General features: G+C 36.0%; 2 protein-coding genes and 1 long non-coding RNA gene across 6 annotated transcripts; all 3 read right to left on the bottom strand.

Moving 5' to 3' along the window:
- Positions 1–3,447: 3,447 nt before the first annotated feature.
- On the bottom strand, positions 3,448–5,972 carry LOC103336796 (isoflavone reductase homolog). The gene is made up of 4 exons (XM_008239895.3): positions 5,633–5,972; positions 4,270–4,510; positions 3,956–4,159; positions 3,448–3,690 (listed from the first exon to the last, which is right to left on the bottom strand). The coding sequence occupies exons 1-4, from the start codon at positions 5,951–5,953 to the stop codon at positions 3,527–3,529; spliced, it is 930 nt and encodes a 309-aa protein (XP_008238117.2). The 5' UTR covers positions 5,954–5,972; the 3' UTR covers positions 3,448–3,526.
- A 4,796-nt stretch (positions 5,973–10,768) lies between these two features.
- On the bottom strand, positions 10,769–13,657 carry LOC103336795 (isoflavone reductase homolog). The gene is made up of 4 exons (XM_008239894.3): positions 13,292–13,657; positions 11,874–12,114; positions 11,529–11,732; positions 10,769–11,131 (listed from the first exon to the last, which is right to left on the bottom strand). Exons 1-4 carry the CDS (start codon positions 13,610–13,612, stop codon positions 10,968–10,970), a joined length of 930 nt encoding a protein of 309 aa, XP_008238116.2. The 5' UTR covers positions 13,613–13,657; the 3' UTR covers positions 10,769–10,967.
- A 1,921-nt stretch (positions 13,658–15,578) lies between these two features.
- LOC103332109 (uncharacterized) lies at positions 15,579–20,402 on the bottom strand. 4 transcript variants are annotated; one of them, XR_016122369.1, is made up of 6 exons: positions 20,091–20,402; positions 19,915–19,991; positions 19,035–19,108; positions 18,848–18,961; positions 16,582–16,621; positions 15,579–15,950 (listed from the first exon to the last, which is right to left on the bottom strand). It is a non-coding gene; the product is annotated as an uncharacterized LOC103332109 (long non-coding RNA). The 4 variants fall into 4 exon arrangements; XR_016122368.1 differs by having other exon boundaries at positions 18,853–18,961; XR_016122367.1 differs by lacking the exon at positions 18,848–18,961 and having other exon boundaries at positions 20,091–20,396.
- Positions 20,403–27,259: the final 6,857 nt, after the last annotated feature.

Raw genomic sequence — 27,259 nt, 5'->3', positions numbered from 1 at the left:
TCCAGCAGAACACTCCTCTTGCCCAGCCAGCAGATCATCCAAGTCTGGACCATTATGCTTCCATCTCTCAATATCCTAAGCAGGGGGCAGGCCACCAACTTCCTCCGGATACCCACTTAGCTAACGAGGCCTGCAACTCACGAGGCTCAACATGCTCCGGCCTAGGCCTGCCTCACCACGATTGCCGCCCACGCCAACCGTCGCATATCATGATGACAACTAGCCGGATTTTCCCCAGCTAACTTTTGCAGCAAAAAAGAAGAAAAGACGAAGAAAAAGAAATATATGTGCTCGACTTACTTTGGGATGCGTGGCGACTCCTCTCTTCGACAAGCAGTACAAATTCTCCAAGATCTCTCTCAAGCTAGAAAGTAGAGAAGTTAAGGTTGCGATGTGAAGAAGAGTGAAGAGGAGCCTTGCATTTACACAAGTTGGGCATCCTAGGTCAAGAAGGAATCGCAAGCCTATTCCTACTGGGACCCCAACTCCAAGAACAGTCAAAGGCTCACTCCAATTGGGAACCCAATCTACAAAAGGAGTCCAAATCCAAGAAGGAAGCCCAGTTACAACTTGATAGCCCAACATATAATTCACATCTCCTACATGTCACCGCACGCCATGCAGAAGGTAGGGGCATTTGTGGTAATCAAATTAAATCAAAACCCTAGGTCAAATAATTCATTCCATTTGGGGATTATTTGACCTAATTGGGAATTAATTAACCTGATTGGGAGTTACTCAATTTAATTGGGGATTACCTAATTAAATTGAACGTTACCTAATTGGGTTGAGAATTGATTTGATTAATTACCACGATTCCCAATTAAGTGAGGAGTTACCTAATTGAATTAGGATTTGATTTGATACCTACCACAATTAGCGATTTGATTTACCATAATAAATCAAATCCCTAATTAATCAAATCAATTCCAAAAAGGGGAGGAATAATTCCCTTCCATCTACGGAATTATTCCTCTGAAACTCTAGCCTCCAAGACCATTATAAAAGCATAGCCACACACAAGGGTTGATGTAAGTCGGAAATCCCTACTGAAACTCTGCAGAAAATTCCTCTCAAACCCTAGCCACCTCCTTTCTCTCTCTCTTTTACATAAGGCTCCGGCCGCCCGGTTTACACCATAAATACATCTCCGTACACTAGTTAGCTATTGTTTTCTATACGATTCAATTGAACTAATTTAGGCATCGGAGGGCCTTTGGCCAACACCCCCCGGGTGTGGCCCTCTCATTTGTTCTATTTTGCAGGGAGAAAGATGAGGCGGAGAAGGAAGAGGAATCTTTGCAACCGAATATTCTCGTGGGGAAATTTGTACACTCAGTAATATGTGTCGTTTTGGTAGGTAAACTAAAAATATCGAACGATGACATTACACCAGCAAAGCTTGTCTAACCTAATGATGACCAAGTCAAACCCACTCCACGAAGGCGACAATTTTCTTATGAAAAATATATATGACCAATTTTTACGTAATGTCATCGCAAAGCTTAGTATGCATTAAACACCCAAAAAAAAAAAAGAAAGAAAAAGAAAGAATCATTAAATGAATTGGTCCAAAGAGAAAATTTTGGGCAATTTGCATAAATACCATCTGAACTTTAGTAATTCCAGGATTTGAAAGCTAATTGGGCAAAACTTACATACTAAATTCGATGGTACGAGTGAATTTCATTAATAAACATAAGAAGATATACATAGTCATAAAGGACATAATGAGTCTTACCCTCAAATGCATCTCTATCCATAAATAAAAGTTCAACAAATACAAAAACTAAAACTAAAACCAAAAGTAAAAATGCAATACAAAATAAAACAACACTATTTTAAATCTAAAATTTAACGATGCGAGGCTTAGAACTCTAAAAAATTTCAATTGTCGATGCATTAGCGAACTCTCTTTCATCCTTAAATAAACCCTACAATACTCAATTTTAAATTAAAACCATAATTAAAAATATATAGAAAATAATGGGAGAAAGAAGCTACTGATGTCGGGAAAATAAAGGGACACTACAAAAAAAGGAAGCAATAGTCACATTTTTTTAAGTAACTAATTTATTTTGGGGACAATTATGGGTGGTCAACGTTCTGAACCAAATTAGTCACCATTATTTGTGTCTAATGATTTAAATATAATAAATTTTGTTGTAGCTGACACATGAATAGTAATAATGTAATAAAATATAAGAGGATAATCTTTCCCATAATAAAATATTTACAATGGTAATTTAATAAAAATATATGGATGGAATCTTTCTCACTAACCAAGGCTCTTTTCCCTTCCCTCTATATAATTAGTAATAGTTACTCTAAATAATAAAATAGTATAATAAAAAATGTGAGAGAATGCATGTGCATCTGAGGATGCTCCCAAACCAACCCCTCTTTTTCTTTCTTTTGTAATTTCATCTCTCCCAACACCTTAATTTTTTTATTTTTTATTTCCCATTTTCTTCTTCCTTCCGTCACTTTCCATCTCTTCCTCTCTTTTTATTTTTATAATTGTGAAAAATATAATGCACAAATATAACACAAATAATAATGGAAAGGATTTCTTTAAAAAAAAAAATTAAAGATAATGAAATGATCTTGGACGGTGCAGTCAAAGTCAAAGTCAAATAATAAAATATAATATAGTCTGATTAGACATGATGTGGGGCCCACTTTGGAGCAATTGGATGGTCAACACAATTTGTTACGAAATGGTGTTTTTAATCGTGAGAAAACCCAATAGTTACGGCCACAAAAGTCACGGGATCAAAACTTGTAATTGCACCGTTACATTAATGGCTTTAGTCACTTAATATTCGTGGCTAATACTGCCAAAAGTCACGAAAAAAAAATGATTGTTATGTGTTTTTTCTGTAGTGGGAGAAAGAAGTTGCTGATGTCGGGTAGATAAAAGAGAGAGAAACAAGCAGATGTCGCATAGCCCAAAGGGAAGAGAGAGAAGATATGAGACCACCTGGATGGGCAGCATGTGTGTAGGGTTTGCTTTTAATTTTTTTTTTTTAATTTTGGACTGGCCTTATAACATATATAGGTTTTTTTTTTTTTAACTTTAAAATTTGGGCTGGTCGAGCACCCAACCTGCCATGTGCACAAAACTGCCCTTGCATGTGTATCAATACCACCATATCTTTTAATAATTTTTAATTTTAACTATCTAAACTATATAAAGTGTTGCAATCCACCACCTACGTTTAACTTCGTTAAAGTTTTCGGGCATCAATTAATTATAACTAAAAATAATTAAAAACGTATTAAAAAATAAAAAGTTAAGTTAATTACACCAGACTTCCCCTAACCCTTATTGACGCCAATTGTTGCGCACCCTATGTATGTACACCATAGTCCATATTTCTGTTTGTCTCTTGGCGTGAGTTGTCCCTTGCCTGCATTGTTTAGGGTGTGGATCATAATAGCCTATGGTTGTAATGTTTTGGGGTATATATGCATGGATATTATTCATTTCTCCAATATCTTGCAAATACAAACACCCAAACTCTCATGCATAAATTTTTAAGTATTCATTCATGCGGGTGTATTTCACTTCTGGGTAAAGCTTTGAAGCTTCTTCTCCTTCTTCCCCGATTTCAAAGTTTGTCAGAGCGCCTTCATAGAACATGTGGTAGAAATGCCCCACTCCTACCTGGCCTGCATAGTCCATACCTGAAATATAGTATTTCATAAGGTGTGAAATTTCTGCTTAGAGCTTGTATTAGGATCAGGTTCTTGGATTTTAGGCACCACAACTCAAGAGTTAAAATTTAAAATCTGAGTAATGAGTCAGAGTCTGATCGATCTGCGCAAAAATAACCTAGGAATTTTAAAGTGCTGATCAATGAAATCCATTTGATTGGCGAGGTTAACCATATATAGATGCAACTTGGTAACTTTCGTGCATTCAATAGATTTCATATGATATCATGCGTACCTTTCATAGAGGCAAGGAAGTCTTCTTTTGAAATGGAGATATGTTCTAGTTTCTTGCCTATGAGGTTTTCCCACATCTCGACCAATTGTTTTTGACTGAGTTCGTTTTCGGGTGGACGAAGGTATAATGTTTGGTTCAATGTTCGCGGATCATCTATTGTTTTGATTGTATATGCTGCGATGTCATCTTCATCCACTATAGATACTGCACGGTACATGAAGATGATCAACAAAGATGATTAATTCTATGTCATATATACTATTATTATGGAGATGAAAAGTGGTGTTTAATTTAATTTATTAGTTTTGGCGTACCTTTAGCATTACCATCTCCATAAATAAGAACTTTCTCCTTTGGAGGAACGAGTGTCCCCATCTGTGAAAGGTTGCTGGCGAAATAACCAGCAAAGCCGGCACCACATACATAAGTGAAGGGGATTTTAGCATCTTGTATTGCCTTTCTCACTACCATTTTATCATCAAATGAAACTCTTCCAGGTTCAAGTGCATGTCCCATACGTGCTGGATCAAAACCGAACTCTGATGGCAAAAAACGCTACACAAAAAAGCCAGGGCAGGAAAAAAGTGACATATATGAGTTTGTAATCAGTATGTTAATTTGATCACGAGTCACGACCAAAAAGATCAAAAAGATCAAAAAGATCATTCACAGTTCTTATTCAGACTAAAAAGACAAGTCTGACTGCTATAAAAAACACTTTCTCTTCCTCAGCGTAAATTGACTGAGGCATTTAAAGTCATGCGCTCTTATTACAATATTCTATTATAACAATAATATCAAGGGAGTTGATTTTCTCATCCCTCTTTTATTTAGAAATTATATGTTCTCACTCCTCTTTTATCCACTTATATTCCCTTTTTTGTTATAGTAAAAAGTATTTTAAAAAAACAAATGGAGTATAAATAGAGAAAAAGGAAGTGGGAAAATGAGCACCCTAATATCAGTTGTGGTTTCGAATATTGAAGTAGACCCTAATTAATGAAAAAGTTAAACCACTAATAATTAAACTAAATCGTTGTGACAAAAAAATACACCTTAATAGTTTGTGTATGAGAAACCCCGCCCCTTGTAGTTCAGTTGCATTATATAAAACAAAAAAAGATAAATTATATCATTCATATCAATAATGAAGAAAAAAAGGTGCTCCTCCATAGGGACCTATACGGGAAATAAAGCTGTCTTACCAGATTATTTGAAACTTTTTTTATGTGATCGTAACACTATTACACAAAGAACTATTACAGTGTGACCATCCTGTTGTCATGTGGTACTACCAATCCCCTCAGAATGCGTATATTTATTAATTAATGTTATATCCTAAGTCCATGAAATATCAACCATGTCATCCAACTAACACTTGAGTTAATTAGTAACACCACGTGTTACACACCCAAGAACTTTTATGTCATGTAGTGTTACTAATCCATGTGTTATTATATGAGTGCAAAATAAACAAAACCCTGTAGAATAACATGAGAGTAAAAACCTTTTGAGAAACAAAAAGCACATAGAGCAAATGAGCATCCACCCTTGCTTAATTCATGTATGTATGCCTAAAACAAATACGATCTTTGGCCACAGGTTGTGTGACTGACACTAGCACTGGCCAAGAGTATATCCATGACTTATATGAAGCTTTTCAAGTAGTGTTTGTACCTTAATATTCCCGGCTCTTTTGATAGCTTCAACAAGCTGGAGCTGCAGCAATATGTTGTGACTCCGAAAAGACATGAGGCAGATGACAACATCAACAAGCTTGACAGCACGGACAAGGCTTTCCAGATCAGAAAATGAGCCCTCCACAAGGTGAGCCCCTTGCTTCTTGAACGCCAAGAGCATTTGGAGCTTATCAATGTCAAGGCCAATCTCTGGCCTTTGAAGAACATACGTTAGGTGGCCTTGGGATAGGCTTGCAGAAACAATCCTACGCCCCAGGTACCCAGTACCACCAACCACAAGCACCTTGCTCTTTTCCATATCGATCTAATTGTACCACTTTTCCCTCTGAATGTGTATATATATATATATATATATATATACTAGGGTTTTACTTTTGTATGTATAGCGATAGACACAAGAAGAAAAACATGGACAAAAATGTCGAATCAACGGACTACATACTAGATCATGGACTAAAATATTCCACCTATTAAGAAAAATGTCAAACGATGACATTGCACCAGCAAAGCTTGTCTAACCCACTCCACCAAGGCGACAATTTTCTTATAAAAAATATATACACTACAAGAAAAGAAGGTAATAGTCAAGTTTTTTGAGTTAACAAATTGATTTCGGTGAGAGTGGGTGGGTGGTCACACCCACATATGTTTTTATCTTCCAAGCAAACTCTCTTTCATCCTTAAATAAACCCTACAATACTCAACTTTGAATTAAAACTACAATTAAAGATATATAGAAAATAAAGGGACAAAGAAGCTGCTCAAGTCGGGTAGCTAAGAGAGAGAGAGAAACAAGCAGATGTCGCATAGCCCAAAGAGAAGGAGAGAGAAGATGTGATGCATGTGTGTAGGGTTTGCTTTTATTTTTATTTTTTAATTTTGGACTGGACTTATAACATATATAGGTTTTTTAATTTTTTTATTTTATAAATTTGGGCTGGGCGAGCACCCAACCTGCCATGTGCACAGAACCGCCCTTGCATGTGTGTCATTACCACCTGATCTTTTAATAATTTTTATTTTTAACCACCTGAACTATATAAAGTGTTGCAATCCACCACCTACGTCTAACTTCGTTAAAATTTCGGGACATTTCCATCAATTAATTATAACTAAAAATAATTAAAAACGTATTGAAAAATAAAAAGTTAAGTTAATTACACCAGACTTCCCCTAACCCTTATTGACGCCAATTGTTGCGCACCCTATGTATGTACACCGTAGTCCATATTTTTGTTTGTCGCTTGGCGTGAGTTGTCCCTTCCTTGCATTTTTTAGGGTGTGGATCATAATAGCCTATGGTTGTAATGTTTTGGGGTATATATGCATGGATATTATTCATTTAAGGAAACGAAACCAAATGCTTTTTTTTACTTCTTGTCAAAGCATAAGAGAAGAATGCAGAGTAAGAAATGGCAAATAATTAATTTTGTTGAAGTAAACGTTTAGATAAGATTGATGATATTTCCATAATCGTACAATATTAAGAATTCCGAGTGCCACAATTTTCATATTTATATGGAAATTTGAAACTCATTCATTGAGGAGTACACATATTTCATAGAGGTTTAGGCAAAACATGATACAGAAATATTATGAATCGCCACCACCTGTGTCTCAGTTGACATAGCCACTAGTGACCCATCCTTGAAGCACTTAATAATTGTTGCCTTCTAATCATGATAGGGATCTAAGACTTGGTATTGATTAGGAATTTAACTAAAACTAATCAGACATCTCTTTTAAAGTTAGTGTTTAAGGTTCACACATAGAGACAGAAGGATTCCTACTTCATTGTGGATTAGAAGTTTTAAACCTAAAGCGATAAGGAAAGGCTTAAGAATTTCTTGATGGGCAAGACTCTCAACTGATGCCTATAAATACAAGTGCTCATTCTCATTCGATCACACCATCACAAAAACATTCATACCCCATCTAGAATAAGTGAGTTAAACATCAAATTAAGTGGATAAGAGCACTTGTTCTTATTCTTAATACTCATTTGAACATACATAACTACGGTCCAAGTAGCCAGAATAGAAATTAAAGTAACCAGAATAGTGTTTAAATAGTCAGAATGGCAGCATACCAAGGTTAGTTGCTCCATGCAAACTTCTCTATTCTCAAGGCCATTCGTTATTGGAAGTTGATAGAGCTGGTGTGCTTTGTGGGTTCTATCTGTCTTTTTTGGAGCTTTGGTGTGTTCTTTGTCAAATGCAGGGTTGAATGCTCTTAACTACTTGAGCTAGAAATCCGTTGATAAACATTTTCGATATATGAATGCCTATAGTGGTAAAAAGTGATGTTTAACTTAATTTATTAAATTTTGCCTTTAATGTTACCATCTCCATAAATAAGCACTTTTTCCTTTGGAGGGAAGAGTGTTTCCATCTGAGAAAGGTTGCTGGCAAAGTAGCTGGCGAAGGCGGCACCACATACATAAGTGAAAGGGAGTTGAGCATCTTGTATTGCCTTTCTCACCATCGTTTTCTCATCAAATGTAACTCTTCCAGGTTCAAGTGCATGTCCTATACGTGTTGGATCAAAACCGAACTCTAATGGCAAGAAACGCTGCACACAAAAGCCAGTGAAACAAAGAGAATAAGAAATACAGTGTGTTTGTATCATGCTTAGTGTTCTTTTAAATATTTAATTTGGAAATTAAACATTTATATGTAATTCATTATTTTCCTCTTTTAGGGTAGATTACTAAGTTAGGGGAATTAACAAGGACAATGAGCCTTTGTACCCAAGTTTTGAACCGTGGTAAATTAAATTAATAAGTTTAGTATCAAATAATATATAGGACTCACTTTGTTTCTTTTCATATTGAAGACTTGGAATATCACTATCAAGTTAACCACCCACCACCATGACCTTCGATACCATAAGCCACTTTTTCTTTGATTCTCTTTCTTATCAGGAAAAAGTTAAACCACTTCTTAAGCAAAACCATATCATTTCTATTAATGGTAACTAGATACTTACAAGTGCCACCTGACACGAGCAATAATGAAAAATAATTAGAAGGTAAAAAAGTGGCAACAGTTACTATTTTGTCATCAATTTTGGTGACTGTTGTGGAGGTTACTAAAGGCTTTAGTCACATTTTTTGACTTTTTTTTGTGACTAAAAGGGCTTTCAATCACCTTTTTTGCTTTTTTTTAGTGACTGAGGCCTTTAGTAACCCCAAAATTGGTGACAAAATGGTAACTATTGCCACCCTTTTTTTTCTGTAGTGACTCCAAAATGAAAGGTACCTATAAAAATAGATAAAATATTGTCGCTACTAAGAGTTGAAAAAACTTTTCTGTATGACCGGAACACCAGTAGGTGAAGAAATTTTTGGTGTGAGCGTCACAATCAATTCATTTATCTTATAACGTGTGTATATATCTATTTATTAATAGTATATCCTCAATCTCTTAAATTTATAGATGTCATTCACCAATATTATAATACTTGGGTTTTGTAACACCACGAGTTGGGGTGACATTATAACCAATAATTTTGCCATCACACGGTGTTACTAATCCATATGATAGAATATGAATGAATAACGTGTTTATATTTTAGGTATAGGATATTAATTAAGTTCAAAAAAAAAAACATGATGTGTAGTAACATGTGAGTGAAAACGCACACGGAGCGAATGAACATCCATCTATTCATTTGTAAATTGTATATATGCCTATTACACATATATTATTTTTGGAGATCGATCACTAATACCTTAATATTTCCGGCTTCTTTGATAGCTTGAACAAGCTTGAGCTGCATCAAAATCTTTTTGGACGCTAAATCTTTTTGGCCAATTGGGTGGATTCTTCGGAGTTAAATAATTGATGAGTCGAGCTGATTTGGCAACAAAGTCGTCCTTTTTAGTGTGAGAGCTTGTGTGGCGTGTCAGCTTTCGTGGTCGATGATGGTTGTGAAAGGAAAAAGAGTGGTATGATGGTGAGCGCCTTGATCTTGACTTCATCAATCAATTTGGGCCGAGTTAGGAACATTTTCTTAGCCGTTGGGTGGTCCTTTGAAAATCTCTTAAACAATCGGCCATCCTCCCATGAGGCCTAAATCCAAAGACCACTGCCATGTCGGAAAGGCTATAATGAGGGCTTAAAGTGAGGAGGTTATTTGAGGAGGTCAAATCTCACCATCAACAAATGTAAAGAAATCATGGGACTTAAATATTTTAAATGTTTTTGACGGTCGGATCGGTCTCCTCACTTTAACTCCTCATTGTAGAAGCTCCCCTGCCAGGTCTAGGATTGATATGGACATTGGACCAACTCCAAAGTCGAAAGTGTTGGTGGCATTGTTCCAAAACATAAGCACTAAGCCCAGAAGTGGAGCACTAGCTTTAAGCTGTTTGGTGCTCCTTAATGTGGCTTGATAGATCCCTTTATTAATCTAGGACTGTTTAACATGAGTTTCCATCCTTTTCACTCAGTCTAAGCCCATAAATGTTCACGCTTGTTTATTTCTACAAAAGGGAATAAGTGCTTGTTGTGTGAAAACACCCCAAGATCTTGTCGTTTGATGGACTATGCAACTACCACAGCCACATGAAGATAAAGCACACACATCAACTGAAAAGTAAACACACACACACAAAGAACACAAGAATTTATAGAGGTTCGGCGTTGTGTCTACGTCATCTTTGGTGAATCTCGAGAAATTCACTAGTAAGAAAGAACTCTTTGGTTACAATGAAGAACCCCCTTTGCTTTCTCACAAACTCTAGCTTTCGTTTCTCTCACCCTTGGCTGAAACCCAATTTGATGCCTTAGTTTTTTCTCTTGCACTTGTTAGATTAAACCCTAGCACTAAATTGCCTATTTATATGTTATAGTACTTTAGTACAATCATACAAAGGAATAGGAAACTTAAAAGACCCCAAAATTAGGAAGAAATCTGTTCTAATTCACCACGAATCCGGGCTGGATTCGCGCCTCCCACTCGAACGCCTGTGTCTGCTCGAGTTTGATCTCCTCCCCGTACATTAAAATAGTGGAGCCTTAGCCTTAGCCTTACGCTGGATGGTGGAGCTTAATATGGCATGATAGATCCCATCTTAGATTTAAAATCATTCACTAAAAATGGAGTAATCTATTGACCCAAAAATTAATTATGTCAAAACTTATGTATAAAATATAATGTCACTAATCCGCCCCCATTTATAACAATAGATAATACGTGTTTAATATGCGGTATTACATACACAAAATAGCTGTAATATCCTTCATGAAAGTGATCACAAGACAAATGTATTCTTTCAGAAACTATTATTAAACACCTTGTTTTGTTTCTCATGCATAAATTTTTAAGTATTCATTCATGCGGGTGTATTTCACTTCTGGGTAAAGCTTTGAAGCTTCTTCTCCTTCTTCTCCGATTTCAAAGTTTGTCAGAGCGCCTTCATAGAACATGTGGTAGAAATGCCCCACTCCTACCTGGCCTGCATAGTCCATACCTGAAATATAGTATTTCACATCAAAAGAAAATTACATATATAATTAAAGATAAAATGTAACTTTCAAATAATGGCTAACCACATAAGCACCCACAGCTCAACATTTTACGATTTTGTAATTTCATTTATGGATTACTTCAAGGTGTGAAATTTCTGGTTAGAGCTTGTATTAGGTTCAGGTTCTTGGATTTTAGGCACCACAACTCAAGAGTTAAAATTTAAAATCTGAGTAATGAGTCAGAGTCTGATCGATCTGCGCAAAAATAACCTAGGAATTTTAATGTGCTGAACAATGAAATCCATTCCAGGGGCTGATTGATTGGCGAGGTTAACCATATATAGATGCAACTTGATAACTTTCATGCATTCAATAGATTTCATATGATATCATGCGTACCTTTCATAGAGGCAAGGAAGTCTTCTTCTGAAATGGAGATATGTTCTAGTTTCTTGCCTATGAGGTTTTCCCACATCTCGACCAATTGTTTTTGACTGAGTTCGTTTTCGGGTGGACGAAGGTATAACGTTTTGTTCAATGTTAGCGGATCATCTATTGTTTTGATTGTATATGCTGCGATGTCATCTTCATCCACTATAGATACTGCACGGTACATGAAGATGATCAACAAAGATGATTAATTCAATGTCATATATAAATAAACCAGAGTATTATCCTGCATAATAGTAAATGCCTATGGAGGTGAAAAGTGGTGTTTAATTTAATTTATTAGTTTTGTTGTACCTTTAGCTTTACCATCTCCATAAATAAGAACTTTCTCCTTTGGAGGAACGAGTGTCCCCATCTGCGAAAGGTTGCCGGCTAAATAACCAGCGAAGCCGGCTCCACAGACATAAGTGAAGGGGATTTTAGCATTTTGTATTGCCTTTCTCACTACCATTTTATCATCAAATGTAACTCTTCCAGGTTCAAGTGCATGTCCCATACGTGCTGGATCAAAACCAAACTCTGATGGCAAAAAACGCTACACAAAAAAGCCAGGGCAGGAAAAAAGTGATATTTATGAGTTTGTAATCAGTATGTTAATTTGATCACGAGTCACGACCAAAAAGATCAAAAAGATCATTCACAGTTGTTATTTCGACTAAAAAGACAAGTCTGACTCCTATATAAAACACTGTCTCTTCCTCAGCATAAATTGGCTGAGGCATTTAAAGTCATGCGATCTATTGTACAATAATATCAAGGGAGTTGATTTTCTCATCCCTCTTTTATTTACTTACACTCTCTTTACTTGGAAATTGTATGTTCTCACTTCTCTTTTATCCCCTTACACTCCCTTTTTTGTTATAGTAAAAAGTATATAATTTTTTTTAAAGGGGGGAGTATAAATGGACAAAAAGGAAGTGGGAAAATCAGCATCCTAAATATCAATTGTGGTTTCAAATATTGAAGTAGACCCTAATTAATGAAAAAGTTAAACCACTAATAATTAAACTAAATCGTTCTGACAAAAAAAATATATAATTAAGCGAAATCATCAACGCGGTCCAGCCCAATGGTAAAGAGCCTTGACTTGAAGACCAATGATCTCATGTTCAAACCAGCATAGCACCTTGGTAGGTTGTGTATGAGAAACCCCGCCCCTTGCAGTTCAGTTGCATTTATATAAAACAAAAAAAGATAAATCATATCATTCATATACGGGGAAATAAAGCCATCTTACTAGATTATTTGAAACTTTTTTTATGTGATCGTATTACACAAAGAAATGTTGCAGTGTGACTGCCCTATTGTCATGTGGTACTATCAATCCCCTCAAAATTCATATATCTATTAATTAATGTTGTATCATAAGTTCATGAAATATCAATCATGTCATCCAACTAACACTTGAGTTAATTAGTAACACCATAACACCACTTGTTACATACCCAAGAAATTTTATGTCACGTAGTGTTACTAATCCATGTGTTATAATATAAGTGCACAATAAACAAACCCTATACTATAACATGAGAGTAAAAACCTTTTGAGAAACAAAAAACACATAGAGCAAATGAGCATCCACCCTTGCTTAATTCATGTATATATGCCTAATACAAATAGGATCTTTGGCCACAGGTTGTGTGTGACTGACACTAGCACCGGCCACGAGTATATCCATGACTTATATGAAGCTCTTCTAGTAGTGTTTGTACCTTAATATTTCCGGCTCTTTTGATAGCTTCAACAAGCTGGAGCTGCAGCAATATGTTGTGACTCCGAAAAGACATGAGGCAGATGACAACATCAACAAGCTTGACAGCACGGACAAGGCTTTCCAGATCAGAAAATGAGCCCTCCACAAGGTGAGCCCCTTGCTTCTTGAACGCCAAGAGCATTTGGAGCTTATCAATGTCAAGGCCAATCTCTGGCCTTTGAAGAACATACGTTGGGTGGCCTTGGGATAGGCTTGCAGAAACAATCCTACGCCCCAGGTACCCAGTACCACCAACCACAAGCACCTTGCACTTTTCCATATCAATCTAATTGTATCACTTTTCCCTCTGAATGTGTGTATATATACCTAGGGTTTTACTTTTGTATATATAGCTATAGACACAAGAAGAAAAACATGGACAAAAATGTCGAGTCAAGGGACTACATGGACTACAATATTCCACGTATTAAGAATTTTAGAATAGTGACGATGCATGGTAATGTGCCCCGTTTTGGTAGGTAAACTAAAAATGTCAGACGATGACATTGCACCAGCAAAGCTTGACTAACCTAATGATAACCAAGCCAAATCCCACTCCACGAAGGCGACAATTTTCTTATGAAAAATATATATGACCAATTTTTACGTAATGTCATCGCAAAGCTTGGTATGCATTGAACACCAAAAAACAAAAACAAAAACAAAAATAAAAAAACCAAAAAACCAAAAAACCAAAAAAACAAAAAGAAAGAATCATTAAGACATGTTTTGGAAAAAGTACTCTCGATAGATATTTTCCCAACAAATAAATGAATTGGTCCAAATAGAAAATTTTGGGCAATTTGCATAAATATCATATATGAACTTTAGCACTTTCAGGATTCGAAAGCTAGTTGGGCAAAACATACATACTAAATTTGACGGTACCAGTGAATTTCATTATAAACATAAAAATAAATACATAGTCAGAGAGGACGTAATGAGCCTTACTCTCAAATGCATATCTATCCATAAGAAGTTCAACAAATACAAAAACTAAAACTGAAACCAAAAGTAAAATTGCAATACAAAATAAAACAACACTATTTTAAATCTAAAATTTAACCATGCAAGGCTTAAAACTCTTAAATTTCTCAATTATCGATGTATTGACAAACTCTCTTTCATCCTTAAATAAACCTACAATACTCAATTTTAATGAGACCACCTGGATGGGCAGGATGTGTGTAGGGTTTGCTTTTAATTTTTTTACATTTTGGACTAGACTTATAACATATATAGGGTGTTTTTTTTATTAATTAATTAATTAATTTTAAATTTTGGGATGGGCGTGCACCCAACCTGCCATGTGCACAAAACTGCCCTTTGTTAATGTATGGTTTTTACTATTTTCTTTTGGCTTCCCTTGACAACTTTGTAATAGGATGTGTAATGTAATTTATCAAGCTCAAGTCTAGATTAGGGAAAACTTTTATTGGTGCTCTTCTCTAATCTTTGCTCTATGGTAGCTCAAACAAGTTAACAAAGGTATTGAGCATTGCATATCATTACATTAAACAATCTTCATAAAATGATGACTAGTCATCCGTTTCTCATATGACTAGTCATCCTTGCTTCCAGCTGGATAACAAACTGTTTTGTCCTATTCCTCTTTCTCTCTCTCTGCTGCCATCTGTGTTTTCTGACCTAACGAATTTTTGCTGTAAAGGTCACGATTTTGGTCATTTGGCGGCTGTCTCTTTTGCGTGGAATTTTTGGGAAAGATTGTTTTGCTTTCTTTCTCTTCTTCCTCAAGAGAGAACCATATCACTACAAGGAAAAACCCTTTTGGCGACCACCACGTTTGGTCGCTAAAAGCTGTCATTCGTCGCCAAAACCCTTTAGCGACGAAATTATTTCGTCGCCAATTTGGTCGCCTAAGGCTCGTGGCTGAAATACCGAGAGACAAAAGCGACGAAAATGTTATTCGTCGCCAAAACCTTTGCGACCAATTTGTTTCGTCGCGTTCAGATGAGAGTTGGTCGCCTAAAAGATATGTTCGCTTGAAAATACCAAAATTTTCCGCGAACTGAGGAATGATTGGGCCACCAAATAGGTTGTTCATCGCTGATAGGTTTCGGTGACTACCTGATTTCGTCGCTAAAGCTTACTTAGTTGGTCACTAAAATTTGTATATTTTAAGTGTTTTTAATTATTTAATTTATATTCTGTTTTGTGATAATATTAACCTTTTTTTCATTAACATATTGTAATTTTGAAAAACAATAAATTTAGGTAAATAGATCAATAGAAAATGACATGAATAAAAGTTTCTTTCATTCAAAAGTACACGAGCATACTAGTTATTCAAGTACACATAACATATCCAAAAATAGTGAATATAAACGAGTGAAGAACTCTTCACTCAAAGACTAGAGGCCAAGCTCCATATATTCTTGCCCTTGGTAAACCCAAGTTTTGTAGTAATTATTTCCCCACTCTAAGACTGGGTTTCGACTAAAAAAGATGCATGTATTTGCCTTTTGTAATTCCAAGTTTTGTAGTTATGATCTTTAACACCTGTGGATAGGGACTGTGAGTCTGCGATTTAATATCGTGGAATTCCCAAACACTCTGCCAATTGTTGCTTGATCTTCTCAGACTCATCAATCCTCTTCCTTTACAAAAGAAACAAAACAATGAAATGCCAATGGTCAAGAAGATGCCAAAACCAAGAAAATTTAAATATAAAACTATATATAGACCAAAAACAAACAATTTTCGACAACATAATTACAAGAAATCTTGCCCAAAAGCTGAAATTCACAATCTTAACTAAATAAGCCATTAAAAAGAGTTTGGATCTACATAAGAAAAATGATCATTGGTCATCAATATTTAAGAATGTTTGAGAATGGTATTTGAACAAACTTAATAAAATTTGAATTCATTTTTCATACCTCTCAATATCAACTGTCTAAAGCATACCTTTGTGATAATAACAAATACCACAAATGAAGGAGGAGACCTTTGTGATAATAACAAATACCACAAATGAAGAAGGAAAACAATTCCGAAAAACCAATGTAAAGACTAATATCATGCATAGCACAAACCCATTATAAAACATAAATCATAAAATCCAAAATATACACCTTAACCAACACGGGTTGCAAAACTTCTCAACACATTACAAAACACATATGTCATTTTAATACCTTTAAACAAACAACACCACAATGACATTGACAACCACTACAGCTGTTAATAAGAAAACAAATGGAACTGAGTGTAATGAGAAGATATTACCACAAACCACAAACCAAATCCTTCCACCTCCTCAAATAATCTGACATGCAAAAACAAGATATTACCTCAGTAAAGTTAAGACCCTAAATGACATTTTTCTAAACACATTATAAGATAAAGAGAACCACAAACCCAAATAAGGCAATCGCTCATTGGTTTTTAATGTTTTCAATGCAAATAGAAACACTGAACGACAACTTTTTCAGTTTTCACTAGAATATAATGAAGAATTGAAATAAAACGAGATCTAAATGTAGAAAAAGAGGATTTAATTGAAATAAAATAACATGAAAAATTCTTTAAAAGTGCAAAATTCTTTAATTGAAGATATTTCTTTATCATATTTTCAAGACCAAGACACAGAGTCTACTTAAGCACATAGCCCAACATTCCTAATTTTCTAGGCACTTCAATTTGGTCTTCAAACGTTGACAAGAAAAAAGACAATTCAACAAAAGGGTATGAAGTAGTTTTCAGTAAATCATATATGACCAAATAAATACTTTGTTAAACAATTTGGCAAGGAACACTTCAACTTGGGAAATTCACTAAAAAACCAGTTTGAGTCGAAATAGTGCGAAACTTTCCAGATCAGAACTAGACACATAAAATTTCATCACATCAAAATTTCATGGCATTTGAAGTTAAGGAAGCATGTCAAAAACAAAATCCAAAACAGACTGAGCTGCAGAGTTTTCTGCTTCCTGCAACATAACAACTAGTTTAAAAATTTGCCAAAAATCCAATTTAACTCCAATCTGTATGAAACCAAGTTGGACATGCTCATTGAAATGTCTAATTATAAAAAATCCAGACCAAAATATAAATCTGAACTAGGCCTTCTGGTCCAGAACATAAAACAAGATCACAGATTTCTGCATAACCTCAGATTTCATCAACCAACCCAAATCTTTAAAAATACACCACTTATCAACTTTAAACATCAAAACACTAAACCATACAAATGTTTCTATTTACTATTGAAAGAGTATTAATATGAATTGACCAACTACAATTAAAAATACATAAAGGCAAAGCTTAAATTGAATAACCAACTATGAAATTTTTACAACAAAAACCATAATGGCAGCTTCAACAATTACGCAGCATCTCCTGCACTAAACAACAGAACTCTAAAACAAATACAAATTGTTTATTAAAAAAATGGACAATTTGATATATCATTGAAGAAACGTACAAGACTACAGTGCAATATTGAGTTACAAAGCACAACCAATTAAATAAAGGGAAAACAGAGGAAAACGCTACTACAAAATCAGAGAGAGAACGAGAGAGAGGTTGTCAAAATGTGATTCCATTCCACATTGATGTACCCAACCAATTCAGTGGAAAATTAAGGCCTTTTAGTATTTAAAATTTAAAATAAAAAAATTAAAAAAGACTGAGTTTTCAGTATAAAAAACCATTGTCAAGATATACAAGCATTTTCAGTTTCTTAAAAGAATAAGGCCTTCATTTGATGCTAAAACCAGGTACACAGTTACCATAAAATCATGGGTTGTCAAAAACTTGCATGTATGTAGGATTTTCACCCTTCTACATTTTTCCAACCAAAAGAAATTTAGAAATACTTGAAATTATTACAATATAATAACTAAGAAAAAGAATAAAAGTGACATAAAATTATAAACATGTTTAGCAGCTTCCATGTGTTTCAGGAAAGGATGTGACCCCCTGTATGATCAAACTCTTTCTTTTTTATGTTCAAAGCAGTGTTTCTGTTTTGATTACATACAAGAATTGTTATATTCTTCCTATGTAATACTTAGAATAAGTTTCCAATCAAACATGAACTAATATCAATTAACCATAAACAAGTATTAGTTTTAATGTTTTCAATGCAAATAGAAACATTTAAGGACAACTTTTTCAGTTTCCACTAGAATACAATGAGGAAATGAAATAAAAAGAGATCTAAATGTACAAAAAGAGGATTGAATTGAAATAAAATGACATGAAAAATTCTTTAAAAGTGAAAACACGAGCTAAGAAAGGATGATCCTAGTGAAAAACTAGAAGCCTAGAAGATATTTCTTTATAATATTTTCAGGCCCAAGACTCAAAGTTCACTTAAGCACATACTAGGCACTTAGTCTTCTACCATTGCTAAGAAAAAAGACACTTCAACAAAATGTGGATGGCTTTCCTATAGTTGCAATAGCTCTGTGAAACCCTTGAACCCATTGAGACCTTACAAAAATAGCCACAGGAAATAGATAGAGGATTGAAAGTATAGTGATCCAACCGTACAACTTCAAGCCATCTACTTCTTTGAAGTTCTGTAAACTACATTTTGAGTAAATGTTCCTCAAGACAATAGGGAGGATTGAAAGCCAGACCCGTAAAGTGTACAAGTTGCCTAGGAATGACAAAAAGACAACTGAGAAAACAGGCTTTGAAGATTTGATTACATGGGTGAAAGAAATAACCACCTTAGAGAATGAGACACACGCTGAGATGTGGCCTATTATTATTGCTTAAGCTAACAGCCATCTTAAGTATCATCCTGCACATTTACAAAGCACAAAAACAGAGAGAGAAGGCTCAAAGCCTCAAACAGAGCAACATACTAATATATCATTCCCTAAAATAAAACAAAAAAGACAGGAAAAAAATTAAAGCATTCAACTTTTATGACACTGACTCTCATCACAAAGGTGCTTGAGATAGATGAATTATTTATCACAGAAAGTGTTTCAAATAGGCTATTGCAAAAAATAACAAAATTTGTTAGACACGATATTTTGGGAGAGCTTGAGAGCAAATTAGTCTGCAAACTCAAAATAGTCTATGACTTCTCCCTTTAAGTTTCTCTAATCATCAAAAAACAACAACATTATTTTTCCTAGTTAAATTCTCCCAAACAATAAAAGCATAAGCTCCTTTGACCAAAAAAAAAACACACAATAATAATAACTAAAATAAAGCATAATCTTACAGACAAAAGCAAAGAAACCTTGAAACGAATACACACCCACATAACCCACTTCCAACTTCCAATTCTTTTACTTCAATTGTGTGCAAATCCAATTAGGCTTGACTACAAACTCGTCTAATAAATTAAAGACACTTACACAAGGGCTCGTAACTGATTCTAAATAATTCAAAAGTCTACTATACTTGGGAGAATCACTCATGTACCAGTTTGTTACTTGTCAGTCCTTAATTGTTTAACCTTCTTTCATTCAACATTATCATTAAGGACCAATCCACATGGTATGAAGTAGTTTTCAATAAATCATAGATGACCAAATAAATATTTCCATTCCAAAACTCAAAAAGCACATCATACAGAGCAAATGGTCTTCATACCTAACATAAAGGCACCATATGAAAGAAGTCGTGAGAGGAGGACTTTGTCAATTCAATGGTTGAGGGGCTACAACAACCTTGTTATTAAGAACAAAAAAAAAAACAGATTTTATTTTGAAAGAATCAAAATCAATTAACTATAGAACAAGTGTTGAATAAACAAAAGAAGAAAATACCTTTGAATCACTGCGTGGTTGTGGCTGTAGGGGCTGTAGAGATTCTGAAAATTCTGGAGAACTGAAGGGTAGATGGTCTGGGGCAGAGGCAGTGGAAAATAACCCAGGCCATCAGAAATCTTGGGGGAAGAGAGTGGGTATGTCCATACGAGTGCTTGGCCGACGTCAGTGACTGATTGCTTTGTCGGCGTCAGAGCAGGTTAGGGTGTGCGAGATGAAGGGAGTGGGTATGTGAACTGAATGAGGGAAATAACAAGTGTGTTGGAATGGGTTTAATTTAATTCTTAGCTCACACTAATTTGCGACCAAAACCAGTGGTGGCCAAATAACCCAAAATTTTTAAGCACGAATTTTTGCTTTGCGACGACTCTGGCAAACATAGCGACAAAAAAATTTTGTCACCTTGAATTTTTTTAATTTCGCGTGCACTCTATTCAATGAATGGTGACCAAAATTATTTTTCGTTGCAACTTGCAACCATAGCCACGAAAACATTCGTCGCCCTTCTGAAGAATTTGGTAGCAATTCATTTTGATCATGTCTTGGACGATGCCTTAATGTCACGAAACCTTTCGCGACCAACTGCAAAACGTTTGTCGCTAATTTCCTTTTTGACCGACCAAAATTGGGTTGGTCGCTGAAAATTTCGTCACTGAAGAGGTTTTTTCTTATAGTGTATATTTTTCATCTATGAGTTTTTCCAATTGATTTCTTTTGAAAAACTGCTTTTGAAAACCCAAATCTGCATCTAGCTATTCAAATCATCTCTCATTTATATCTAGGTCAGATTCAAGACTGATTTCTTCAAGAGTATGGTTTCTTGAAGAAATTGGTCATTCTCTTTGAATCCAAATATTGGTTTTGGTCGTGTTGGAACTTGCAAGCTTGTGCCATGGGATGAACGCAGTGGAGAAGGAGCTGCCATTGCCATGAAGAACTGAGCTTCAAGTTTTGCTAAGTTGGTGAAGAAGATTGCACAAAGGAGGTATTGCTCATATTCCTAAATAGACCTAGGTGAATCTTGAGCTTGGTTGTATTTCCTTTGTAAGAATCTTTTTCTACTTAGTGGAATGCCTGGTCGGTTGATGACTCCCAGTTTTTCCCAATGGTGGGTTTCTGGGTGAACAAAATCTGTTTTACATATCTGTAATTTTTCTGGGTTTGTGTTCTTGGTGGTTGACTAGTCATCTTTATCTGTTGTTTGATGTTTGCATGATTTTGATGATTTCACACACTTTCACATAGTTGTTGCTAGCACAGGGGATGCCTAGATTGATGGGTCCTTCTGAGTGCCTAGGTTGTCACTAGTAATCTTCTAGGTTGCAGGTACATTGTGGCATGATCTGTGTGTTCTCTTGATTGTGATTGTTCATGACTAGCAGTTGACTAGTCATACGTGTATTTGGTCAAAGTTTAAAGTGTGTGAAGATTGCTGTGTTGTTTTGTCTTGTTTGTGTAATTAAATTTACCATTTGTCACCTAAGTACCAATTTCAATTGGTATCAGAGCGTCAGCTCTTAACACAAATAGAGAGATCCGAGGATTTATTTTGGTGTTTAGGTGTGCTCACTATGGAAAGGGATCGAGTTGCTGGATCTTGCAACTCCCCTCCCTATTTTGACGGTAATAACTACGCTGCATGGAGAGAAAAATTTGAGATATTTCTTGATGCTCTTGATGAGTATGCAAGTGAGTATCTCACAAAAGAGTGGGTTGCTCCGGTCAAGACTGTTTTTGGTGAGGTTGTGCCCAAACCTAGGTCAGAATGGACTGAAGCTGAGGTGTTTAGTGCATATTCGAACAAGAAGGCCAGAAATGCCTTAGTTACTGCTTTGTCTAGTACACAATTTGCACATATACAACATATCCCTAATGCTAAACAAGCTTGGGATAAACTAAGGGTGGTTCATGAAGGGGATGACCAAGTTAGAACCCTAAAACTTCAGATGGTGCTTGCACAATTTGAAGAACTTAGGATGTCTGAAACTGAGTCTATTTCTGAGTTCCATGGGAGAGTTGAGATGATCACAAATGAAGCCATGAGTCTAGGTCAACCCATTGAAGAGCTTCTTGTTGTTCAGAAAATTCTTCGTGTTCTACCATCTAGGTTTAGAGCAAAGAAAACCGCAATCATGGAGGTCCAAAATTTAAATGAAATTAAGCTTGGCAAGCTTGTAGGAAAACTGAAAACCTATGAGCTGGAATTGAATATGGAAGAAAATGACTCCAAAAAATAAAAAAATGTTGCACTTCAAGGAGTGCATGTTTCCTCTCTGAAAGTTGGTGAAAAACCATCAGGTTTTGAGGATGAGATGGCCTTGTTTGTCAAAAAATTTAGGAGAATTCTTAAGGATAATGGAAAGTTTGCTAGAGAGGGCAGCTCTGGTAGTGAGAAACTGTTTAGACCATCAACTGATCGGTCTAATGAGAGGAATAAGGATGTCAAACCTTTCACGAAAGATTTCAGAAAATCTGTCAAGTGCTTCACATGTGGAGGCATTGGACACTATGCTCTGACTGTGCAAACAATCAGAAAAAATACTCCAAAGGAAAGGACAAGGCCATGAAAGTGAGCTGGAGTGAGAGTGAAAGTGAAGGGTCTCAAGAGGATTCATCTTCCTCTGATGTTGATGACCAACATGTTGCCTTTGTTGCCTCTGTGCAGCCCATGTCTGATGAATCTGATTCCGAGTCAGATGACCTGTCATACGAGTCATTAGGAAGAAAATATGATTGTTTGTTTAAAGAGACCTTGTGTTTGAAAGAAGAGAGCCTCAAACTTGAGGTCAATAACCAAGATCTTCAACATGAAATTCTCATCCTAAAAGAAACCAAAAAGGAGTTAAGTGACAAATTTGAGTCTCTAGAAAAAGAAAGTAATGCTCTTGTGTCAATTAGGAGTAACCTTGAGAATCAAGTTAATGTGCTCAAGGAAAGTAACATTGGTTTCCAGAACTCAAACAAACAGCTCCTAGGTGAATTGAATGAAGCAAATAGGAAGATTATATCTATGACCATTGGTGCTTCAAAAATTGACAAAATGTTGAATATGGGAAAAGTTCATGGGGACAAAGGTGGCCTTGGATTTAATCACTTTGGTTCTAGTTCGTCTAGCTTTACCACTAATTTTGTCAAATCAGAAACTCCAGTCACTGTACCTCTTGATGTTCAGCAGGTTGTCAAGAAACCTAAGTTTGTTCCAACTTGTCACAGGTGTGGGTTGAGTGGTCATATTCGACCATCATCATATGTTTAGCAAAGATAAGACCAGAAAATTGTCTTCAAAATCTAAAAGGAATCCCAGGTCTTTGCAAGATCAAGTTGATCATTTGATGAATGAAGTTACTAAGATAGCCAAACTTGTCTCCCTCAAAATGAGTTCTCCCATTGTGCCTAAGTCTACTTGGATTGCAAGAGGTCATACCAAATCTCTTGTTGTGCTAAATGCCTTTGCTGCTTCAAACACCAACTCTTGGTATTTTGATAGTGGTTGTTCCAAACATATGTCTAGGGATAAAAATGTTTTCTCATCCCTCACCCCCTTTGATGGAGGCACTGTGACTTTTGGTGGAGGTCATAGGTCTCAAGTTGTTGGAAAAGTCTTGTTTGTATTCCCAGTGCCTGAGCTTAAGAATGTTAGATTTGTTGAGGGTCTCACATCCAATCTCATTAGTGTGAGTCAGCTGTGTGATGATGGAATAGTAGAGGTTCGATTCTCCAAGCATGGCTGCAAAATCATTGGAAAAGGTGACAATGAGATTGTTAGCGTGGCAAGGTCTAGGGACAATTGCTACTGCATTGATGGTGTCAATGATGCAAAAGAAGTAGTTTGCAACAAGATTGTAAATGAAACAAGTGTTTTGTGGCATCAAAGGCTTGGACATGTGAATTTTAGAGACTTGCATAAATTGTCCAAGAGAGAGTTAGTAAGTGGTCTACCAAAGCTTGAAAAATCTGATCTGCATGTTTGTGAAGGATGTCAATTAGGCAAACAAGTTAGAGTGTCACACAAAAAGGTTAAACACATTCAAACTAATGTTAGTCTAGAACTTGTTCACATGGATCTTGTTGGTCCTATCCAAACCATGTCCCTTGGTGGAAAGAAATATATTCTTGTCATGGTTGATGATTTCTCTAGGTTCACTTGGGTCTCATTCTTACGTGAGAAATCTGAAACCTTCCAAAGGTTTAAGTTTGCTTGTCACCTTTTGCAAAAAGAGAAGATGACTAGTCATCTACCTCTTGTTAGAATTAGAACAGATCATGGCTCTGAATTTGAGAATTCTCAGTTTCTGAAATTTTGTGAAGAAATGGGAATTAAACATGAGTTCTCTGCACCTATTACACCTCAGCAAAATGGTGTTGTGGAGAGAAAGAATAGGGTGCTTGTAGAAATGGCAAGGGTGATGCTAAATAGCAAAAATCTTGCTAAACACTTTTGGGCTGAAGCTGTCAATACAGCTTGTTACATCTCAAGCAGGGTATTTGTGAGTGCAGTACCAAACAAACTCCCTATGAGATTTGGAAAGGAAAGAAGCCTAATGTGTCATATTTTAGGGTCTTTGGTAGCACATGCTATATTTTGAGAGATAGGGAGCATCTTGCTAAGTTTGATTCTAAGTGTGATAAGGGAATATTTCTAGGGTATTCCACCACAAGCCGAGCCTATAGAGTGTACAACTGTAGGTCCAGAACCATCATTGAATCCATAAATGTCACTATTGATGATTTTGCTGCATCTACAGAGATGGCATTGGATGAGGATGATCTTTTACCTCCTCCTCCTCCTGAGCAAGAATCTCCAGGTCTGGATCTTGTGGTTGACCTGTCAACTTTTGGAAATTCTGTCCCGGTTGACCTGTCAACCTTTTCAACTTCTAGTTCCATCTCATCTGTCCAGGCTGCTAGCTCTCATACTGATCTTAGTCCTCTCACTCAAACTGAGAGTGTCATTATTGGCCCTCTTAATCAGGGAGTGAGAACTAGGAAGCAACTTGCTCAAGAAATTAGCCATGTGTGTTATGTCTCCAAGGAAGAGCCTAGAAATGTGAAAGAAGCCCTACACCATGGTGAATGGTTTCTTGCAATGCAGGAAGAATTAAATCAATTTGTGAGAAATGACGTTTGGTACCTTGTTCCTAGACCAGTCAACACAAATGTCATAGGCACTAAGTGGATTTTCAAAAATAAAACCGATGAGCAAGGTAATGTGGTAAGAAACAAGGCTAGATTGGTTGCTCAAGGATACACTCAAATGGAAGGCATTGACTTTGATGAAACTTTTGCCCCTGTTGCAAGATTAGAATCAGTTAGATTACTTCTTGCCATTGCTTGTCATTTGAAATTCAAACTTTATCAAATGGATGTCAAAACTGCCTTCTTGAATGGTGTCCTAAATGAAGAGGTCTATGTTGAGCAACCAAAGGGTTTTGAAGATCCACATCATCCAAATGATGTGTTTCGGTTAAAAAAGGCTCTCTATGGTTTGAAACAAGCTCCTAGAGCATGGTATGAGAGGTTATCCTCTCATCTTCTAGGAAATGGGTATGTTAGAGGGTCATTGATAAAACTTTGTTTGTGAAACGGTTTAAAAGGATGTCTTGATTGCTCAAGTGTATGTTGATGATATTGTGGTTGGTTCTACCTCTGATTTGCATGTTCAAGATTTTATTCATGTCATGACTAGTGAATTTGAAATGAGTCTTGTAGGTGAGCTTAACTATTTCTTAGGTCTTCAAATTAAACAAAGCCATGATGGGATCTTTGTATCTCAATCTAAATATGCAAAAAATCTTGTGACAAAATTTGGTTTGGAGGGGGTAAAATCTGCAAGAACTCCAATGAGCACTAGTGCTAAGATTCATAGAGACTTGCATGGTAAAAGTGTGGATCAAACTCTCTATAGAAGCATGATAGGGAGTCTTCTCTACTTAACTGCTAGTAGACCTGACATTTCTTTTAGTGTTGGTGTGTGTGCTCGGTTTCAAAGTGATCCAAAAGAGTCTTACTTGTTTGCTGTTAAGAGAATCATTAAATATGTGAGTGGGACTATTGAGTTTGGGTTGTGGTATACCTATGACACTTGTGTCAATCTTGTTGGGTATAGTGATGCCGATTGGGCAGGTTGTAGTGATGATAGGAAAAGCACTTCCGGGGTCTTCTATGTAGGCAACAATCTTGTTGCTTGGCATAGCAAAAACAGAATTCTGTCTCCTTATCCATGCTGAAGCAGAGTATGTTGCAGCTGGGAGTTGTTGTACTCAACTCCTTTGGATGAGACAAATGTTGGAAGACTATGGTCTTGCTCAATCATCCTTTCTAATCTATTGTGACAACATGAGTGTCATAGATATTTCAAAAAATCCTGTTCAACACTCTAGGACTAAGCATATAGACATTAGGCACCATTTTATTAGAGATCTTGTGGAAGACAACATTTTATCTTTGGAATTTGTTCCCTCTGAAAAACAGCTAGCAGATATACTCACCAAGGCCTTGGATTTTCATAAACGTGTTACACTTCGGCAGTCCATTGGCCTTTGTTCAATTGATTGATTAGCTGGTCTGTTCTTTGTCTTCAGCACATTTCAAAACAGTTGACTAGTCATCTTGCTTGTAGTTGACTAGTCAAGCCCAAAATTTTGTGTTTTGTTTTGATGTTGATATGTCACTGTTCATATCTCTCATTTCTGATGGTGTGAATGATTGAATGTTTTTGTGCTTTGTCTGACTTGTGCATAATCCCTTTTCTTGTTTAAGATGCTATTATATGAGACTTAAATCGTGCTATCTTGTCCTCTTGGTGAACCACGTATCTTTGCTTCATTTTGGACTGCTCTTGTTATTATCTCTTAGCTGGTCTCACTCTCTTAGCCAATCTATTTAAAATTTATAAAATAAAATTTAAAAAAAAAAAAAAGGAAGTGTGACCAATGTAGTCACGGCTCTAGGACGGTATAAGGTGTTTTGATTGAAGAATCTAGAGCAAAGAGCCGTAAAATTGGGCCATTCAAAGCACTTATGTTCGGGATGTGCAAGTAACTCAAAATAAATCATCAAATATTTTGCCATTAGAGAGTGATGATTTTTTGCTGTGAGCCCATACTATGATCATGTCTTAAGAATGCTTTGTATACTTGTTTCTCCAAGAGAGATAAGATATCATCTCT

Source organism: Prunus mume, linkage group LG7 (genome assembly GCF_029339155.1).
Source record: "Prunus mume cultivar Tortuosa linkage group LG7, ASM2933915v1, whole genome shotgun sequence".
NCBI lineage: Eukaryota > Viridiplantae > Streptophyta > Magnoliopsida > Rosales > Rosaceae > Prunus > Prunus mume.
This window is presented reverse-complemented; position numbering and strand designations above follow the sequence as displayed.